General features: G+C 39.6%; 2 protein-coding genes across 2 annotated transcripts; both read left to right on the forward strand.

The window, feature by feature from the left end:
- Positions 1-541: 541 nt before the first annotated feature.
- LOC134620243 (ATP-binding cassette sub-family B member 6-like) lies at positions 542-10,385 on the forward strand. The gene is made up of 20 exons (XM_063466291.1): positions 542-744; positions 1,056-1,579; positions 2,413-2,553; positions 2,657-2,846; positions 3,023-3,115; positions 4,003-4,195; positions 4,407-4,528; positions 4,699-4,808; positions 4,931-4,996; positions 5,929-6,054; positions 6,409-6,485; positions 6,662-6,725; positions 6,825-6,910; positions 7,005-7,062; positions 7,154-7,258; positions 7,672-7,846; positions 8,407-8,519; positions 8,596-8,690; positions 8,790-8,858; positions 9,024-10,385. Exons 2-20 carry the CDS (start codon positions 1,064-1,066, stop codon positions 9,181-9,183), a joined length of 2,559 nt encoding a protein of 852 aa, XP_063322361.1. The 5' UTR covers positions 542-744; positions 1,056-1,063; the 3' UTR covers positions 9,184-10,385.
- Positions 10,386-10,868: 483 nt separating this feature from the next.
- Positions 10,869-16,992, forward strand: cnppd1 (cyclin Pas1/PHO80 domain containing 1). The gene is made up of 8 exons (XM_063467292.1): positions 10,869-11,076; positions 11,568-11,670; positions 11,956-12,037; positions 12,141-12,261; positions 12,384-12,512; positions 12,606-12,667; positions 12,791-12,908; positions 13,794-16,992. The coding sequence occupies exons 1-8, from the start codon at positions 11,014-11,016 to the stop codon at positions 14,436-14,438; spliced, it is 1,323 nt and encodes a 440-aa protein (XP_063323362.1). The 5' UTR covers positions 10,869-11,013; the 3' UTR covers positions 14,439-16,992.
- Positions 16,993-17,211: the final 219 nt, after the last annotated feature.

Genomic DNA, 17,211 nt, shown 5'->3' on the forward strand with positions numbered 1-17,211 from the left:
TGCCTCAGTTGCTTGATGCTGTGTTTAAGACTGACCGTGTCCTTGTTTCTGCTCTTATGTCCTTGGCTGCAAATTGTTCTTTAACTAACAGTATTGAGCCTTTGCCTCAGGTTTGATATCTCAAGGGTCCACCTTAAAACAGGTGCACTAATTGAAAGTAATATATTAACTATTCTTGCTTTTTAATGTATGAATTGCAGTGCACTGCAATGGCAAAGGTGTGAGGCTAAATTTGCTCCAGGCAGTGGAGAAGAAGAAACTACTGATCCTTATTAAGATGAAAATGATACTGGACCTGATTTAAAAGCTAGCGGTCCGTGTACAATTTCTAATAAATTGTTTTTAAGACAAACTAATTTGATTTAAAAGGGTTTTTTTTGTTTGTTTGTTTCGTTTTGTGTGTCTGTGTGTGTTCAGTGACATTACCGCCCACACTCCGTGCCAGCTGGTAGCGTTACTCCACGCTACCAGCCGGTAAATTTAACAAGAAGAAGAAGAACTGGGAGGACTCCGAACACCGGCTTCATCAGTGTGACAGATAGCTGGTGGTGGTAATGACAGACACATAGCTGTGAGTTATTGTGCTCTCAGTGTCATTCCTAAATGTCGTTTGGACTACAGTTAGAGACGATAAGCAAGCTAATAACAGCTCGGAGGACTCGCTCGTCTCCCCGGAGTAGCCTCGGTTACTAACAAGTGGACTGTGTACAGTGTTTGGACTTCGCAGCTGCCTGCCTGGGAAAGGTAATGTTAAAAACTAACAACAACAGCCGACTATTTTATCTCTAGACCCTCTGAAATGTAGTCTAATAGTTATAAGTTTAAAGGTAATAATTATAACTGCTTACACTATTTGTTCTTTGTCTGCCTACAGTATTTGTCACACATTTTAGCTGTATGTCGGTATTTATTCACTACTATCGCCTAAATCAGTGCCTAATGTAACAGAGCCAAAGCAGTTCCTCTTTCTAGGTATACTATAAAATGCCTCGTAAAGATGGGATGTCTTTGTTATGATTTGCTGCTATGATTTTAAAATGATTTCTCTCTCCTAGCTGCAGCCATGGTGTTTGTGCAGAGCTACTGTGAAGCAAATTCCTCCATCTCCATAACCTGGGTGGATGAAGGCATCGCCCCCTGCTTCTACTTCACACTGGTCCCCACCATCCTGCTCTCCCTCTCCTTCCTCCTTGGCACCATCCACTGCATATGTTACCAAAAGTATGGCACGCAAATGGAACGCAAGTTCATTCCTCGCGCCCGCCTCTATGGTTTTCAGCAGGTCCTCCACGTCTTTCTGATCATCCAGTTTCTGGGTGGAGTGATTTGGAGAGCCGCGAGTGCAGATGAGCTTCCGGGGTATGTGGTGCTGTATGGCTGCTTTTCCATCCTGGGATGGGCCTGGGCTATGGCTCTACTCAGGGTGGAGAGGCGCAGGGTCCTGGTGTCGGATCGGACAAGAGGACACAGTGCTGTCCTGCTGCTGTTCTGGGCTGTAGCTTTCTGTGCTGAGAACCTGGCTTTTGTCTCCTGGTACAGTCCTCAGTGGTGGTGGGGCCTGGAGAACAAACCACAACAGGTGAACGCTCACATAAGATATTTTTTTAACCATTGTGTTCCAGGAACCTAACAAAGAGGTGAAGACTACTTTCAAAATATGCGTGCTTACACTTGTGTTTACCTTGCATTATGCAGTTTATCCCCATTCCTATCTGTTTAGGGTTAACAGTACAGTGATTTAATACTATTTAGTAGAAAACAAATAATGTATTTATAAATATACGTTGATTATTGTGTAATTGCATTTTCCAGCAAAGTACATTCTTATGAATTTAGAATTAATCCCTTCAAATCTCCATTTCTATTTATTTAGCGTTAAGATAAGTTGATCAGAGAGTGTGTTTGCAGCATATTAATAAAGCTCTTCGGTGTGTGATTAAATAGTCTTTATGAGCCAAAGGTTAGTTACATATTAAAAATGAGTCTGCTTTTAGCGCCACTCCTCAGAGCAGTACAGTCAGGCTCATGTATCAAGTATCTGCTCAGTAAACAAAGGAAAACAACGTGCCATGGAAAATAAGCATGCCTGAGCCTTTTCTGCTGAGTCACTGCTCAGTCTGACTTTCAGATCCTAAGCCCTGAGCTGTTAACCAAATCAGAAGACACTACTTCCACACTGAGTCACGAGTTTGAAGTGTAGCTTTAAGGTTGCGTAATTGTAAGCATGACTTAAATTAGTTTTTAATTTAAAGTGCTATTATAATAGTACACTACCTAGATATATGGTAACTGTCCAAGAAAACACTTTTCAGCATATTCACATTACTGTGCTATTAGCATTTTGTTACCATTGTGTTAAACGCTGTTTTGTATCCATGCTGATGTGTGTGTAAACATCTATGAACCCTTCAGGTGCAGTTGTTCCTGTGGATGATGCGCTACATTAGCACTGGGCTGCTCTTCTTCATCGGTCTCAAAGCTCCAGGGTTGCCAAGGAGACCTTACATGCTACTGATAAATGAAGATGAGCGTGACGTAGAAAATGGTGGACAGGTAGTGACAGGGCACTTGCACTGTGTATTGAAACACATGAGCAGCTTTGCTTTTATACTCTATTAACGCTGTTTTAATGGTTTCATATCTTTTTCTGGGTCAGAGCCTGTTGGGAAGACCAGAGGAGAACCAGTCCACCTGGAAGGGTTTTTGGAAAAAGGTCCGTCTGCTTGTTCCCTACATGTGGCCGCAAGGCAACAGGTTTCTCCAGCTGCTGGTCCTCTTCTGTTTGGGGCTGCTGGGAGTGGAGAGGGCTGTTAATATCTTTGTACCTATTTACTCCAAGTATATTGGTGAGTGATGTGTCTTCATCATCATGCACTATAGATTCAAATGTTCAGTCATACACACTGATGGTACTGCAGTGACGTTGTTGCAGTCAGATTAAAATCTCATGATGCTTTTTATTTATTCATTGAATTTTTTCACCACAGCTTGAAAGCCTCATTTTTTTCTCATCTGTTTTCAGTGGATGAACTGACTGATGGCAGCAGCTGGCACACTTTAGCTGTTACAGTGTGTATTTATGTCCTGCTCAAGCTCATGCAGGGTGGAGGAGCAGGTAGGACTTCCTGGATGCACAGTATAGACAGTGAACATTGTAGTATCACAGAGAGCTGCACAATGAATTTCTGCCTCACATGTCACATCAAGTAGAGTAATTACAAATTACAAGGAATTACAAGTAACCCAGCAGAGCGAAGTGCTCCACTTCTGTACTGATACTGTACTGTGAGGACTTAAAGATAAGATCAAATGAGGCCTGATAATTCAAGACCTTGTTTTGAAGGAGAAGGGTTTTAAATCTAATTCCTGATTTAACAGGGAGCCAGTTAAGAGAAGCTAATATGGTAGAAATCTGCTCTTTAGTTGAGTTTTAAGAACAACCAGCCTAGAAGTAATAAATGCACAAACTAGTTTTTCAACATCACTCTGAGACAGGTTGTGTCTAACGTTAGAGATATTGTGCAAATGCAAGAAAGCAGTTCTACATATTTGCTGAATATGTGCATTGAGGGAAGTATCCTGGACAAAAATGATTCCAAGATTCCTCACAGTGGTTAGACACCATGTTTCTAAGGTTTTTTAGGGCCAAGTATAATAACGCCAGTTTTATCTGAATTTACAAACAGAAAAAATTGAGGTCATCCAGGTCTTTATGTCTTTTAGACATTCCTTTAGTATAACTAATTTGTGTGTCATCAGGCTTCATGGATAGATAAATCTGGGTGTTATCTGCATAGCAGTGAAAATGTATGCTATGTCTTCTAATAATATAGCCTAAGGGAAGCAAGTACAATTTAGTCCTAGCAAATAACCCTGTGGAACCCCATAATTAACCTTAGTTTGTGAAGAAGACTTCCCATTAACGTGAACAAATTGTAGTCTGTTTGGCAGATATGATTCAAATCACTGCAGTACAGTGCCGTCATCTTCTCTTCTTCTCAGGTTCCTCTGGATTTGTGAGTAACGTACGCACTTTCGTCTGGATCCGCGTGCAGCAGTACACCAATCGACTGGTTCAAGTCAATCTGTTTGGCCACCTGCACTCCCTCTCTCTGCGCTGGCATCTGAGCCGCAAAACTGGTGAAGTACTGAGAAGTATCAACCGTGGCACGTCTTCCGTTAACAACTTGGTCAGGTGAGATAGTAACGGTCAGGATCATAATAATTATAAACAAATGAGTAACTCATAAACAAACCTGCTGACAAAATATACCAACCAACATGGTTTATAACATAAATGCCCAAACCATTTATGCCAAACATAAATGGTTTTTTAATCCTTAAATGCTTCTCTCATGTTAGAATCTGAAGAAAAATTAAACTCAGGTATTGGTGTTTTTCCACAGCTACATAGTGTTCAGCATCTTTCCAACCATTGCTGATATTATTATCGCCATCATCTACTTCATCACTTATTTCAATGCCTGGCTTGGCCTTATTATCTTCATCTGCATGACCTTCTACCTCAGTAAGTTATGCCTGTTGAACCTTTTGAACCTCAACTAGCCTTGCTTTGACCCAGTTTAATAATGAAAAACTTCAAGTGTGCTAATCTTCTGTGTAGTTCCGCATGGCCTGGGATAGATTTTTCAGATCCTCTTTGACTGTGTAGTAATTTCACATTAATGTGTTTGCCAGCTATGACTATCATCATCACTGAATGGAGAACCAAGTACAGACGAGAAATGAATCGGATGGATAACGCTGCCAAGGCCAAGGCTGTGGACTCCTTGTTAAACTTTGAGACGGTACATTAAATAATTTTGTGGTTCATAAAGTTTTGTTGTTGTTTTTTTTTTTATTCTTTCATCCTAAAATGCACCTAAAATACACTTCGTCACTGTTTGTGCTTTTTATTCCTGTTGAAAAGGTAAAATACTACAATGCAGAGAACTATGAGGTCGGCCGGTTTGAGGGTGCAATCTTAAATTATCAGGTAAGTCAGGTCAGGCAGGTAAAGCATTCCAAGGCTTGCCACGCCTTCCCCTGCTGTTTTTTTTTTCTACAGCTGTATCACTAGAAAATGTCTTTGTTTACTTTAACAGGAGTCAGAGCAAACCTGCTCTGCTACTGTCTTTCTAGTTATTGCTACCTTTGAGATAGCTTTTAGCATTAAGATGTTGAGTGGAAGCAAATTTAGTAGGTTGCCTCACACCAGGTGGCCAACCCAGAAAATATGAGTATTTATGTCAGGTTTAATTTCAAAACAAAGACAAAATGGAATAACTGGATGTTGGAATTCAGTGTTTTTTGTGTGATTTTGCTGCTTTGATTTTCCTGGGACAATATTTGGACAATCCATAATATTCTGCTGCTGTTTGGCCAGTAGAGTAAACCTGTTAGCTCACTGGGAAATTCTGGTCCCATAAAGCTCAGTGTACATAGACAACAGACTGTATGTGTGTGCATGTCTACACAAAAGCAGATAAACATGGACTTTCCTTTTGTCATATTCATAAAGCTGTGCATACACATGGTCCTTTCTTTATGGATAACAGTCATTGTGAAATTGTATGCATGTGCAAAAGCCTGATATCCATACCTGTCTCTTACCACAATATACAGTTTAATCCTTTGCATGTAACCTGCTGGCATCAGGGGTCCTTGAACATACTGATAAAAATCAGAAAAAATCAGAAAAGCAGCAGCATAATTTCACCAAAAACAAAACTTACACTTGTTGTCTGATCTGGACAAAAGTGTTTTATTTAGTGATCTCAGTTCTGGAGTTGTGTTCTTAATGGTTCTTGGCTTTTGTTAGCATCAGAGAAAAAGGCATTTTTGCAAAGATACCAGTAGCTGTATATTGGAAGGGTATGTACTGTGCCCATTTTTGAAGTCTTGACTCGTGTTTCTGATTGTTTGTAGGCTTCAGAGTGGAGGGCGCAGGCATCTCTGGCCTTGCTCAATCAAACCCAGAATGTTGTCATTGGATTAGGACTGCTAGCAGGCTCCTTGCTCTGTGCATACTTTGTCACAGAGGGAAAGTTTCAGGTATTGACTTTGTAATAATGGCACACACTATGCTTTTCCACATTTCCATAAACCATTAGGTTGGTAGACACTGATAATGAACATGCCCAAACTTTCAAATACTAGGATCATCATCTGTGCAATTAAATCCTTAATATATCACTAATATGGTTATCTCAGACAGCCCCATCCACTCATTTGGGAGGGGCAGCCAATTAAAAGAAAGTTGTTTTAAAAGGCGGGGCAGAGAGCTGATTTGCTTATTTCAGAAAGTGGATGAACTTTATGTTTAACAGATACTCAAACCATTAAGAAATACAATGCTAGTTGGAATTGTCCAATTCAGTTTGACCATAAAAACAACTCTAACCTCAGGTTGGAGATTATGTTCTCTTCGGTACCTACATCATCCAAATGTACATCCCACTCAACTGGTTTGGAACATACTACAGGTAAGAAAATACAGATAAGTCATTAGATTATATATAGTTTGCTGTTTTAAATATATTGCTTTTTTATGTATTTTTAAGGAGGATAACACATAATATACTGTAAGCTATTTAACCAAACCTCTGTTTGACTCCTGTTCCTTTTGCCAACTATTGGGTTCTCTCTTCTTTCCCTGCAGAATGATCCAGACTTCCTTTATTGACATGGAAAACATGTTCCAACTTTTCGAAGAAGATCAAGAGGTATGTTTATAAATGGGTAAATATTTGGAGCGGTGATATCAGTGGGGGTTTTTTATGTGTTTTGAGTTTTTTGTGGTCTTCATATGTTGCCTGATGCAGGTGAAGGATGAAGTAAATGCAGGAAGCCTTCTCTTTAAACTGGGGAAGGTGGAGTTTGAAAACGTTTACTTCAGCTACATAAATGGGTTAGTTTATTTTTGCATTGATTTCTTTTATTAAAACGTCAGTCTCAATGAGTTCTTGCATGGCTCATTCTTAGATTTCTTTACTGCTTTGCAGCATGGAGATTCTCAGGGATGTGTCCTTCACAGTTCTTCCAGGACAGACGGTTGCACTGGTGAGTCTGAGACGAGATGTTTCCTGCTTTCCAGCGTTACATTGAGCCGTTAAGGTGTTACTAACATTACGGATTATTAACATACCTTCAGGTTGGGCCGTCGGGATCTGGGAAAAGCACAATCATTCGACTGCTTTTCCGTTTCTATGATGTTCAGGGAGGCTGCATTCGCATTGATGGCCAGGATATATCAAAGGTAAGAGGTTTGGCACCAGAGCTACTGTGTGAGAAATATTTGAAACTTCAAGACATTAACAAACAACCAGTAAAATTAATAAACAGTAAAAGTCACAAAAAAGTCTTCTTGGCACAGTTTATATTTGTTCCAACATGAGTACACGAAGCAGAAGACTAATGCATTAAGTTTGCAGTTAATTCCGCCCTTATAAAGGTTATGGTGTTTGTAATTAGTCTCGTATGTATGTGAAATGATGTTACCAACCATTGTAATGACATCTTACAATGCTCTTACTAAGCAATATAAGCAGAAGTCATAAAGTCTTGTCTTTAATATTACTGTAACTGCATGCTTATATATACATATATATACACACACACATACACGGAGTCTAAACTGCTTATTACTTTCTCTTCATCATCTTTCCTCAGGTGAAACAGGCATCTCTGCGATCTCATATCGGCGTGGTTCCCCAGGATACCGTCCTGTTCAACGACACCATCCGGGATAACATTCGCTACGGTCGCACCACTGCTAATGACCAGGAGGTGGAGGAGGCTGCTGTAGCTGCTGATATCCATGACAAAATCATGACCTTCCCTGATGGTAATGTGCACATTAATCCCTCAGTTTATTCAGCATTGTGACTTCAAAGCTTTGTTTCATACTGTTGAAAACATTGTGGGTGTTTCAATGTATCTATGTTTATACCATTTACATGCATATTTCTGAACAAAGCTTTCAGATAAGGCCCTGTCTTATCTGAAAGTCCTCATAGTACCACATGTCCTCAGACTGCGGGCTTACTTGTGGTTCTTATAGTATTTAAAAGTAGAATGGGAGGCAGAGCCTCCAACTTTCAGGCCCCTCTTATGCTTCTTCTTTAATCACCTCTTTTAACAGTGTGTCTTTTGTTCTGTCTCCCTCTCCTCACTCCCAACCGATTGCAGCCAATCCTGCCAGAAGTTTCTTACTTTTGAAAAGAAGATTTTCTTCCCACTGTCGCTAAGTCCATGCTTGTAGGGGATTTGATGTGATTGTTGGGGTTTTCTCTCTGTTATTGTATGGTCTTTAGCTTACAATATAAAGTGCCTTTGAGGTGACTGTTGTATTTTAATACATTGGAAGAAGTTTTTTCAGCCTCTTCCTGTGTTTCTGTCGGGCAGGTTATGATACCCAGGTGGGGGAAAGAGGACTGAAGCTGAGTGGAGGAGAGAAGCAGAGGGTGGCTATCGCCAGAACTATCCTCAAAGCACCACAAATCATCCTGCTGGATGAGGTATCCGACTGAACTGTCATCTCAAGTGTAAACTCATTGCTGTTGGTTGCAGTTTTCTAATATTATCTCTCTGTAGGCCACATCTGCCCTGGACACACAGACAGAGCGCAACATCCAGGCCTCTCTGGCCAAAGTCTGTGCCAATCGTACTACAGTGGTTGTAGCTCACAGGTAAATAAATTCATGTACTGTCAGGTTTTTTTTAAGTGAATTTATGTATCTTTATTTATTTGACTGATGAGTTGTGGGTCTGTTATTGCACTGTAATAGGTTGTCCACCATCATTGGAGCAGACCAGATCCTGGTTGTCAATGAAGGGCGGATTGCTGAGCGAGGACGGTAAGTGTGCCTGATTGTTTTGAATGAAACTCCTGTAAACAACATCCAGTAACATACAATCTTTTCACGGGACTTACACTGAGTACTGAGTAATCTTTGTGTTTCGCATTAGCACATCTGTGTTCACTGAACAGTTAGTAAATAACAACATTTTCTCCATCCCAGACATGAGGAATTGCTACAAAAAGGAGGTTTATATGCAAACATGTGGATGAAGCAACAACAGGCTCAGGACTCAGATTCATCATCAGACACCGAAACCAAAGATCACAAGTCTGAGAAACTGCAGCCACCATTGACCACCTCAGGACACCACGGGCACTGAATGTATTTACTTTAAGAAAAAAAACTGTTAGCACTTTTATTCTTTGTTGTGATTGTGAAAAAGTTATGTTTGATTTAAGCATTCAGCAAGGTGGAAGTAATATTTTTGATAGATTTTACAAAGTGAGGGACAAATGATTTGACATTTTAAAAACCAAATCAAACTGCTAAACAGGAGTGGAGCTTGAATCATTCCTTGCTTTGAGGTTGTTTTCTATTTAGTTTTTGTTTTGTTTTTTTTAGTATAATCCTCCTAGCCCTACAAATCACCTCCAATTACTTGACATTCCTCATATTTATTTTTATACTTACCTTCATTTATTTTATTTTATTTTACTTTACTTCGTATTTTCTTTTTTCTTTTTCACAGTTTTAAAAGAGGACCTATTGCGCTTTTTCTTTCATAGATATACTATTTGTGGATGCTCATGTAAAGACAGCCAGAGATTAACGTATACAGGAGACCAAAAGCACAGGCTTCAGACTGCTCAGCTCAGTTTGAGACTTTTTTTTCTACTCATGGCTCTATGATGCCAGTTTCATGAAAAACACCTTACTAATTTGTATTTATTTTTAATGAAAAACTGCAGTGATCATATAGCTCTGCCTCGACTCTGGAGCAATAATATGACCTGAGGCATAAGAAAGGGAACTCAGCCTTGACACTACATCTTAGTGCACTGAGATACTAATGAAACCTTGTGAATGATTTGTGGATAAGAATAGATTTGTATGCATGCCATCAGGGATTTCGGGTTTTTTTTCATTATTTAAGTTTTTGTTTGCTGAATTTGTGTTGTTCTTTAAAGTGACACTAGTCTTTTAGAAAAGCGTATTTGCACATTGAGGCTTTAGGTCATCAGCTAGGCAGAAGATAAAGCAGGATAGAAGAGCTGGTAATGCATTGATGTACATCTCCATGTATTAAGGAAATAAAACATTGGGCACTTATCATCAGTGTTTCCTGTGACACTGATTAAAAATAAATATTTTCTTTTCTTTAATGATGACATAGCAATAGCATTATTTATATGTGCCTGTGCTGAATTAACAAGTGAAAAATATCTGAATTAAGAAGATGTCTTAAAATCAAATGTCTATGCAGTAACAGATGTTTAATTATTAAGTAAGAACAGCCATATACGTCTAAGTAAGTTAATGTGCTGTCTTGTATCTACCTCACGAAGTATGTTGTTCATAGTTATAGTTTTGTGGAAATATTTCATATTCATATTACATTTCATTGTGTACACATGAGCAATAAATGATATGTTTTCCACTTTTTTGTTTTTTAATTAAAACAATTTCCTGTCCAGTTTAGTTTTTTTTTTTATATTAAGGTGGTAGTATATCACATGACTGATAGATTCAGGAAATTATTATTATGGACTGGACTGTGTGTTATAATGAATTAACTAAGTTGTATATCTTTGGTAAGTCATGCCATACCATGTGAATTTTATGCAACTGATGGCTTGATGTCAGTGAATTCTGCTCAGTTACAACAACAACAATTCAAGTTTCTGAGGCTGTGGTTTCATCGAAGGGTTAAATAGGCCATATATACTCAAAAAATTAAAATAAAATAGGACAAAATGGAAGAAAAATTTTTGACCTGCATTTAACTTTCGTGTAACAGCGGCAGACTGCGCCCCCTGGAGTCCCAGCATCTGTATGTGCCCGGAAAGAGAGGGAAACAGCTGGAGGTTTCAGCTGTCACCGTCTGTGTCCCTCCGTCAGGGCGTTGCAAGCTTTACCAAACAGGAGGGAGCCAGGCCAAGTTGTCCTTTTTTTCATTATTTGGCGGACTAATGTTTAACCTGTCGTAGATATGGATTTCGACGCTTTATTTAACGAGAATACATTTCAGTTCTCGGATTTCCAAGAGTTCACGGTAAGTTGTTGAGCTAACACCACGCTAGCTAAGGCTAGGCGCTTTAGCTAGCGTTAGCTGACTTATGCGAGTAAACTTTGAAGCTCCTGTCCCAAAATTTTGGCCGAGTAGGCGAAGACAGATGCTTTACTCTTCTGTGTGATACGTATTCACCTGTACAAATAGTCTTGCCATGTGTAAATCTTAAAAACCTTAAGGTATGCAAGCGTCCGTGGATAGCATAATGCTAGTGGTAGCTGTTATTTTAGACTTCCGCCGACGAGCTGCGGGCCAGCCCAAGCCTAGCAGCAGTTATGGTAAACAAGAGCTACTCTCTTCTGTTAGCATGTTAGCATTGGTTTAAATATGCTAAGCTTGTTTTTTTATTTTTTGTAGCATTTTTTATTGTTTTATTTTTCTTTGTTGATATCGCCTACCAGCTTAAGTTCACCCAACAGTTTCCATAATAGTCAAGCTAATATACCTAATTTGGGATTTTGTGTTTTGTATAGTTTCTTCCTGGACACCAAAAATTGACCGAAAGAGTGAGAAAGCGATTATATTATGGCCTGGACAATGATGTTTCTTTAGATGCCCTTTCCTGCCCTGTTACAGGTAAGCAAAGCGTCAACTGTCACTTAAAGCTTTAGCCAAATTAATTATACATATAAAGTTTTTGGCTCTGCTTTAGAAGTAATCTGCTCCGTTTGAATTCTTCTTTCTGACTTATTATAAGACAGTTTAATGTTGTTGTTAATAGAATTTCAGGTGCTTAAAGCATTGTTTGTATATTAAGCAATGTCTTTTTTTAAATGATCAGAGCCACTAATAAAAGAGGGTTAGAAAAATCACACTTGGAGCCCACTTTCTGTTTGACTTTTTCTGACTTTCTGTTTTCAGATATTGCCGTCGAAATCTTCCAAAAGTCTGCCCCAAGCCCAATACGAAAGCTCCAGAAGAAGTATGCTGCCCATGTTGCCAGGTTTGTGCTGTACTAAGTAAATGTAGACAGATATTATTCATTCTTACGGAAATGGGCGATTGCACTTTGAATCATGTGCCTAAAACAATTTGTTTTGTTTCAGGGAGGCCTGCATTTCTCCATGTGCCATGATGCTGGCTCTTGTTTACATAGAAAGGCTTAGACATAGAAACCCTGAATACCTCCAAAAGATCTCCTCCTCTGACCTCTTCCTGATCTCCATGGTATGTTTTTAGGGTTCAGACGTCATTCTAAGTGAGATTTTGTTATGATTTATTATTTTTTTAAGCCAGCATAATGTCGAGATAGTGCCATGAAATACTGTAATTTTTTATTCATGATTTAGATGGTTGCCAGCAAGTACCTGTATGATGAAGGTGAAGAAGAGGAGGTTTTCAATGATGAATGGGGAGCAGCTGGGAAGTTGGATGTCAAAACTGTCAACAACCTGGAGATGAACTTCTTGAACGCCATTGTAAGTGATTGTGTGTGCCTGTGTAAATAAGGTGTGCCTGCATGAACATTTGCTTCAAATGATGTGTCCAAACCTTCCTGTCAAATCTTCAAGGAGTGGAGCCTCTTCGCTGACCCGAATGACTTCTTTGATTTACTAAGTCAACTGGAGACCAGGTTTGTTGTAACTCAACACTAAAATGCAGCATTTACAAGAATTTACATTTAGCCCACAAAACACAACAGAATTGATTAAAGCCTTTCATTTCAAATATATCTGTTTGTGATGTGTATTTCCAGCATTGCGGAGCGGCAGGGGATGAAACGTGGCTGGTTCACCTACACTGACCTCTGTGTGCTGCTAGAGCACTCTGTATGGAGTCAAGCCCTCACAGCCATCTACCAGCACTTTACTAAGGTAGGAAAAGGACACATATTTTTAGCCTTTATATTTAAGTGTTTTTTTACTGATCCATTTTATAGTTTTACAACCAAGCAAAGTGCACAAAGTATTAAAGGAGACCTTTTACGCCCATTTCCAGTTCCATATTTTCTCCTCGAAGGGAAGGAAGTACATATTAGGATCAGTTTGTTTGTTTGTCTGTCCCAGTTGTTTTTTTTCCCCAAGGTCGACTTTAACTTTGGGGATAAAACAGCTCAGAGAAACCATATTGAGTAATGCATCATATTAAAGGGCATGGAGAGAGCTCTTTAACACACTTTTTATTTTTTCAGTACAACGCCCTGCGATGTCACAATGATCCCATAACAGGCTGACGTATTACAATAAAAACATCATAAAACATCAAAGTTTTAGTATAGCCCTTGCTCTTTAGGTGGCAGAAGCTATTCGGATATTTTTTACCCTCTTATGGGCCATCATGTGGGCACTCAGTCAGTTTCCTGTCTGAAATAAGCCATCAGTTTGCTGTCCCTTAAATCCACCGTTTGTCTGATTGGCTGCGCCTCTCACACATATGGTTTGAAGAAAAGGTCGGTGGGGCTTCGTTGAGCTGTGTGTCTGTTACGGCCCTGGCTAGGCCTCTTCATACTGCCCTTGACGAATAGCTGACGAATATCTTTCTTTGCCATCGTAGACATCCAAGAGTACCGTCTCTTTTGGTTTATAGTGATTATACATAGGTTGACCTCATTGTTTAAACTTTGAGCCTATTAATATCAGCATTCTTCATTGTAGCAGTGTATATGTGACAGAAAATAAAGAAAACATAATGGGTTTCCCTTTAAACCAACAATGCAGTTCTGCGTTTCATCATAAGACTTCATCTCAATTTATTTTCAGGTATCCTGTATGCTTGGCCTGGTCTATCTAACTAGTGTGGCTGGCCTTATTGCCACCAGTGCTGTGATTCACCAGCTCAGTCTCTGTAGAGGAGGCCAGTCTCTTCTTCCACCAGATGAGATCAGCCTGACCCACTTTTTGGCTTCCAACCTGAGTCCAGAAACCTCCTCCTCAGTCCGCCGCCTCCCTTGTTGTGTTCTGGCCAACAAGAGTGTTAACCGTCAGACTGGCTCACCTGGAAGCACGCAACACCACAGTCAAAGGCCTCGATCGCCTTCCGCACAAACATCTGTATTGTGTCTCTGGGGTTCCCTGCTTGCCTCGATGGGTCATATACATCCTGAAACGAAACCTGATGTGGAAGCCTCCCAGACCTGGTCTCCTGTGTCCTTCATCTGTCCTGGCTGTCTCGCAACACTCCCTCCTCTTGCTTGCAGGCATGGAAACGCCACATCAGTCCTCCCTCACGGCCCCTTTGAAAACCATCAGCCTCATTTGTCGTGGTTCTCCTCCAGCCTCCTCGGTGCTGCCAAGCCAAGTGTGGACTCTCATCTAGATATTTTTCCTCCTGTACAGCTGCGACCTTGCCACCCAAAGTCTATGCTGCCAGTTGACAAAGTCCAAGCTCTGCTTATGCCTGGCTAGAAATGGCAGAGCTTTTCATCCTGTAGTAATGGACTCTGGAAATGAAACCAGCATTGTTGTTGTCACTCATCTACTGCTTCAAGGCTTGTCTTTTTTTACATTTCCAGATCTAGAATACAGGAGAAAAGACGAGAGGAGTTGGGCACTTTTCTAAGAGGTTCACAGGGAGGAAATTTCTATATAGTTAAATACTGCAGAGTAAATTTGATTCAATTCAAATACGACAATGCTTGATTAATCACAAGCGTTGTAAAGTTTAGTTCATTTAATTCTCTGCAGCAACTAAGTTCACATTATCACCCTTCTGTTTTAAGAGTTCGCCACTGTCGCTTGCTGTTGTAGGGCTTTTGAATTGAACGTGTTCCGAGTTGCTGTGTCACAGCGGTAATTTTTAAAGTGGACATGAACCACTATATGTGTAAAGGCTAATTTACACGATGGAGTCCTGCTCTCAACAACTGACATGGATGTAATACTGTCTATTAAGCTGGATTTACGAATTAAGTGAAGTTAAAGTTTATAAAACATGTTTAGCGCCATCTTGTGTCAATATAGACCGTGACATCGTCGGGTTGGTTGGTTGCAGTAAAAGAGACTTACATTAGTTTATGTTAGTTGACTAATAACTGAACCAATAACTCAGGGGAAAACAGGGTCACTAAAACTAAAAATCAGTCTGCCACTGGCTGCAACAATGAGTTTTATGCTAACAAATCGACTCCACTGTCACTCTCTGTCTCTTAAGCAGTAAGTGGTTTTAGGTAGTTTGGCTAGCTGCACTCAAACAGGAAACTCCACCTGTTAGTCGTTATGTTTCGGTTTCTGATGCATTTTATAAATGAGAACAGTGTGGAGGAGAGCCTGTTTGAATCACCAGACCGACAAGCTGGAGTCCAACACTACAGCTTTTTCTCACCAAGCTGTGCAATCAGCTGACAAAGCATATGTTTGCAAGATGTGATCAGCGCTGTTTTATCTAATAAAATGTCCTGTCTTTTCCCAAGCACAACTAAACAGTTTATATCACAGGTTACATCCACATTACAATCTCCTTCACTTACTTTTCCTCACTTGTAAGATTTTAAAAAATGCATAAAATAACGCTGATCACATCAGCTGATTGTGCCGCTTGGTACACACGACCAGACAAGGAAAAATCAGAGTTTCTGACTTCCGGTCGTCGGTCTGCTGAAACACCCTCCAGCTGACTCAAACAGGCTGTCCACCACACTATTCTCCTTTATAAAGAGCATTAAAAACCTGTCCTTACAGCTAACAGGTGGACTTTCCCATTCGGTGCAGCTAGCCAAACAACAAAGAGCCATTTACATCTTAAGAGATGGTGAGTTAAAGTAGACAGTATAGCCTCATTTCTACCGTAATATAAATCTCATTGTTGTATCCAGGGGCAGCACAAAAGTGATCCCCTTAAACTGATTTTTAGTTTAAATGTCCTTATTTTCCCCTGAATTACTGTTTCTGTTACCAGTTAGCTTACATGAACTACAGTGACATAACGTTCTGTACTCACACAAGATGGCGCTAAACATATTCTAAAAACTTTCAATTTAGGCACTTTGTTTTTTAAAGCCAGTTTCACAGACGGAGTCACATCTACGTCAGTTTTTGAGAGCAGGGCTCAATGGTGTAAATTAGCCTTTATACATGTAGTGTTTCATGTCCACGTTAAGCTGTTCACATTTGGCAGGTTAATGAATGTGTGTGGTGGTTACCAAGCATATATGAAAGTTGAAAGTTTCACGGTAAGTTGTTTTATTTTTTTAATGAAGAAGGGACTTAAACCAGGCTAAATTTTCTTATTCATATTCGTTTCGTGTAGCCATATACCTTTCTTTGATGCAGCTAGAGGATTGCAATAGACACTGGTCATTCACATACACATACTGTTGGCACTGATAGCTAGTTATAAAATCCGATTGTCTTCTAGGTTTGAGAACGTTCCACATCATGGAAGAGAAATGGTTGGACAGGAGACCAGACAGTTGAAACCGTGTCTTTGTGTTACTGTCACATGCCACACCGTTTCCACATATTCTGGTTATGGTGGCTGATTTTTGTCTTTTTTCTGTTTTACCAGATGTGATATGGCAACAAAATATAATACTTGCGTCACTTTCCTGTAACAGGGTCTTAGCCAGGTGGAACAGCTTTGTAAAGGATGTGTTCCTGTGATTTCATGCAGTCTCTACCTTTTTTTGTTTGTTTTTGCATGTAATGTCTTAAAGGAAAACGTCAACCTTCCTTTGTTGCGGGAGATTTGCACTTTTTGGCTCCATTTTCATTGATGTAGAACATCATCTTGCATTGTTACTGCATTATTGTCATGTTTTCAACACCAGAAGGGGAAATGGTTATTTTTATCTACACCGCTACAAATCTACATTTACTTTGTAATTGAACCTTTAACAAATTGATCTGAATTTTGAATTTGATACACTTTGGATCGTGAACCCCTTAAATTTTGTACATGTTATAAAATGCAAATATTGTAAAATGTGTAGCAAAAAAAAGAATAAAGACCGCATTTGTTTGAGATACTTTGTATATAATTCTGTGTCAACATACAATGAAGCCAAGCTGAATCTCAGTAAATGTGAAACAGTATGTTGTATGTTTGAACTTTTAACCTTTAAATGAGAGATAACAGACTAAACCACTTCTGACTAAATAAGGGCACCAAACTCAAGGAATTAACAAATGTTGTATCTAGACATAACAGATAACTTGAGGCACTTTGTTCGTAGCAGCCTAC

The sequence above is a fragment of the Pelmatolapia mariae genome, linkage group LG23 (assembly GCF_036321145.2).
Source record: "Pelmatolapia mariae isolate MD_Pm_ZW linkage group LG23, Pm_UMD_F_2, whole genome shotgun sequence".
In the NCBI taxonomy this organism is placed as follows: domain Eukaryota; kingdom Metazoa; phylum Chordata; class Actinopteri; order Cichliformes; family Cichlidae; genus Pelmatolapia; species Pelmatolapia mariae.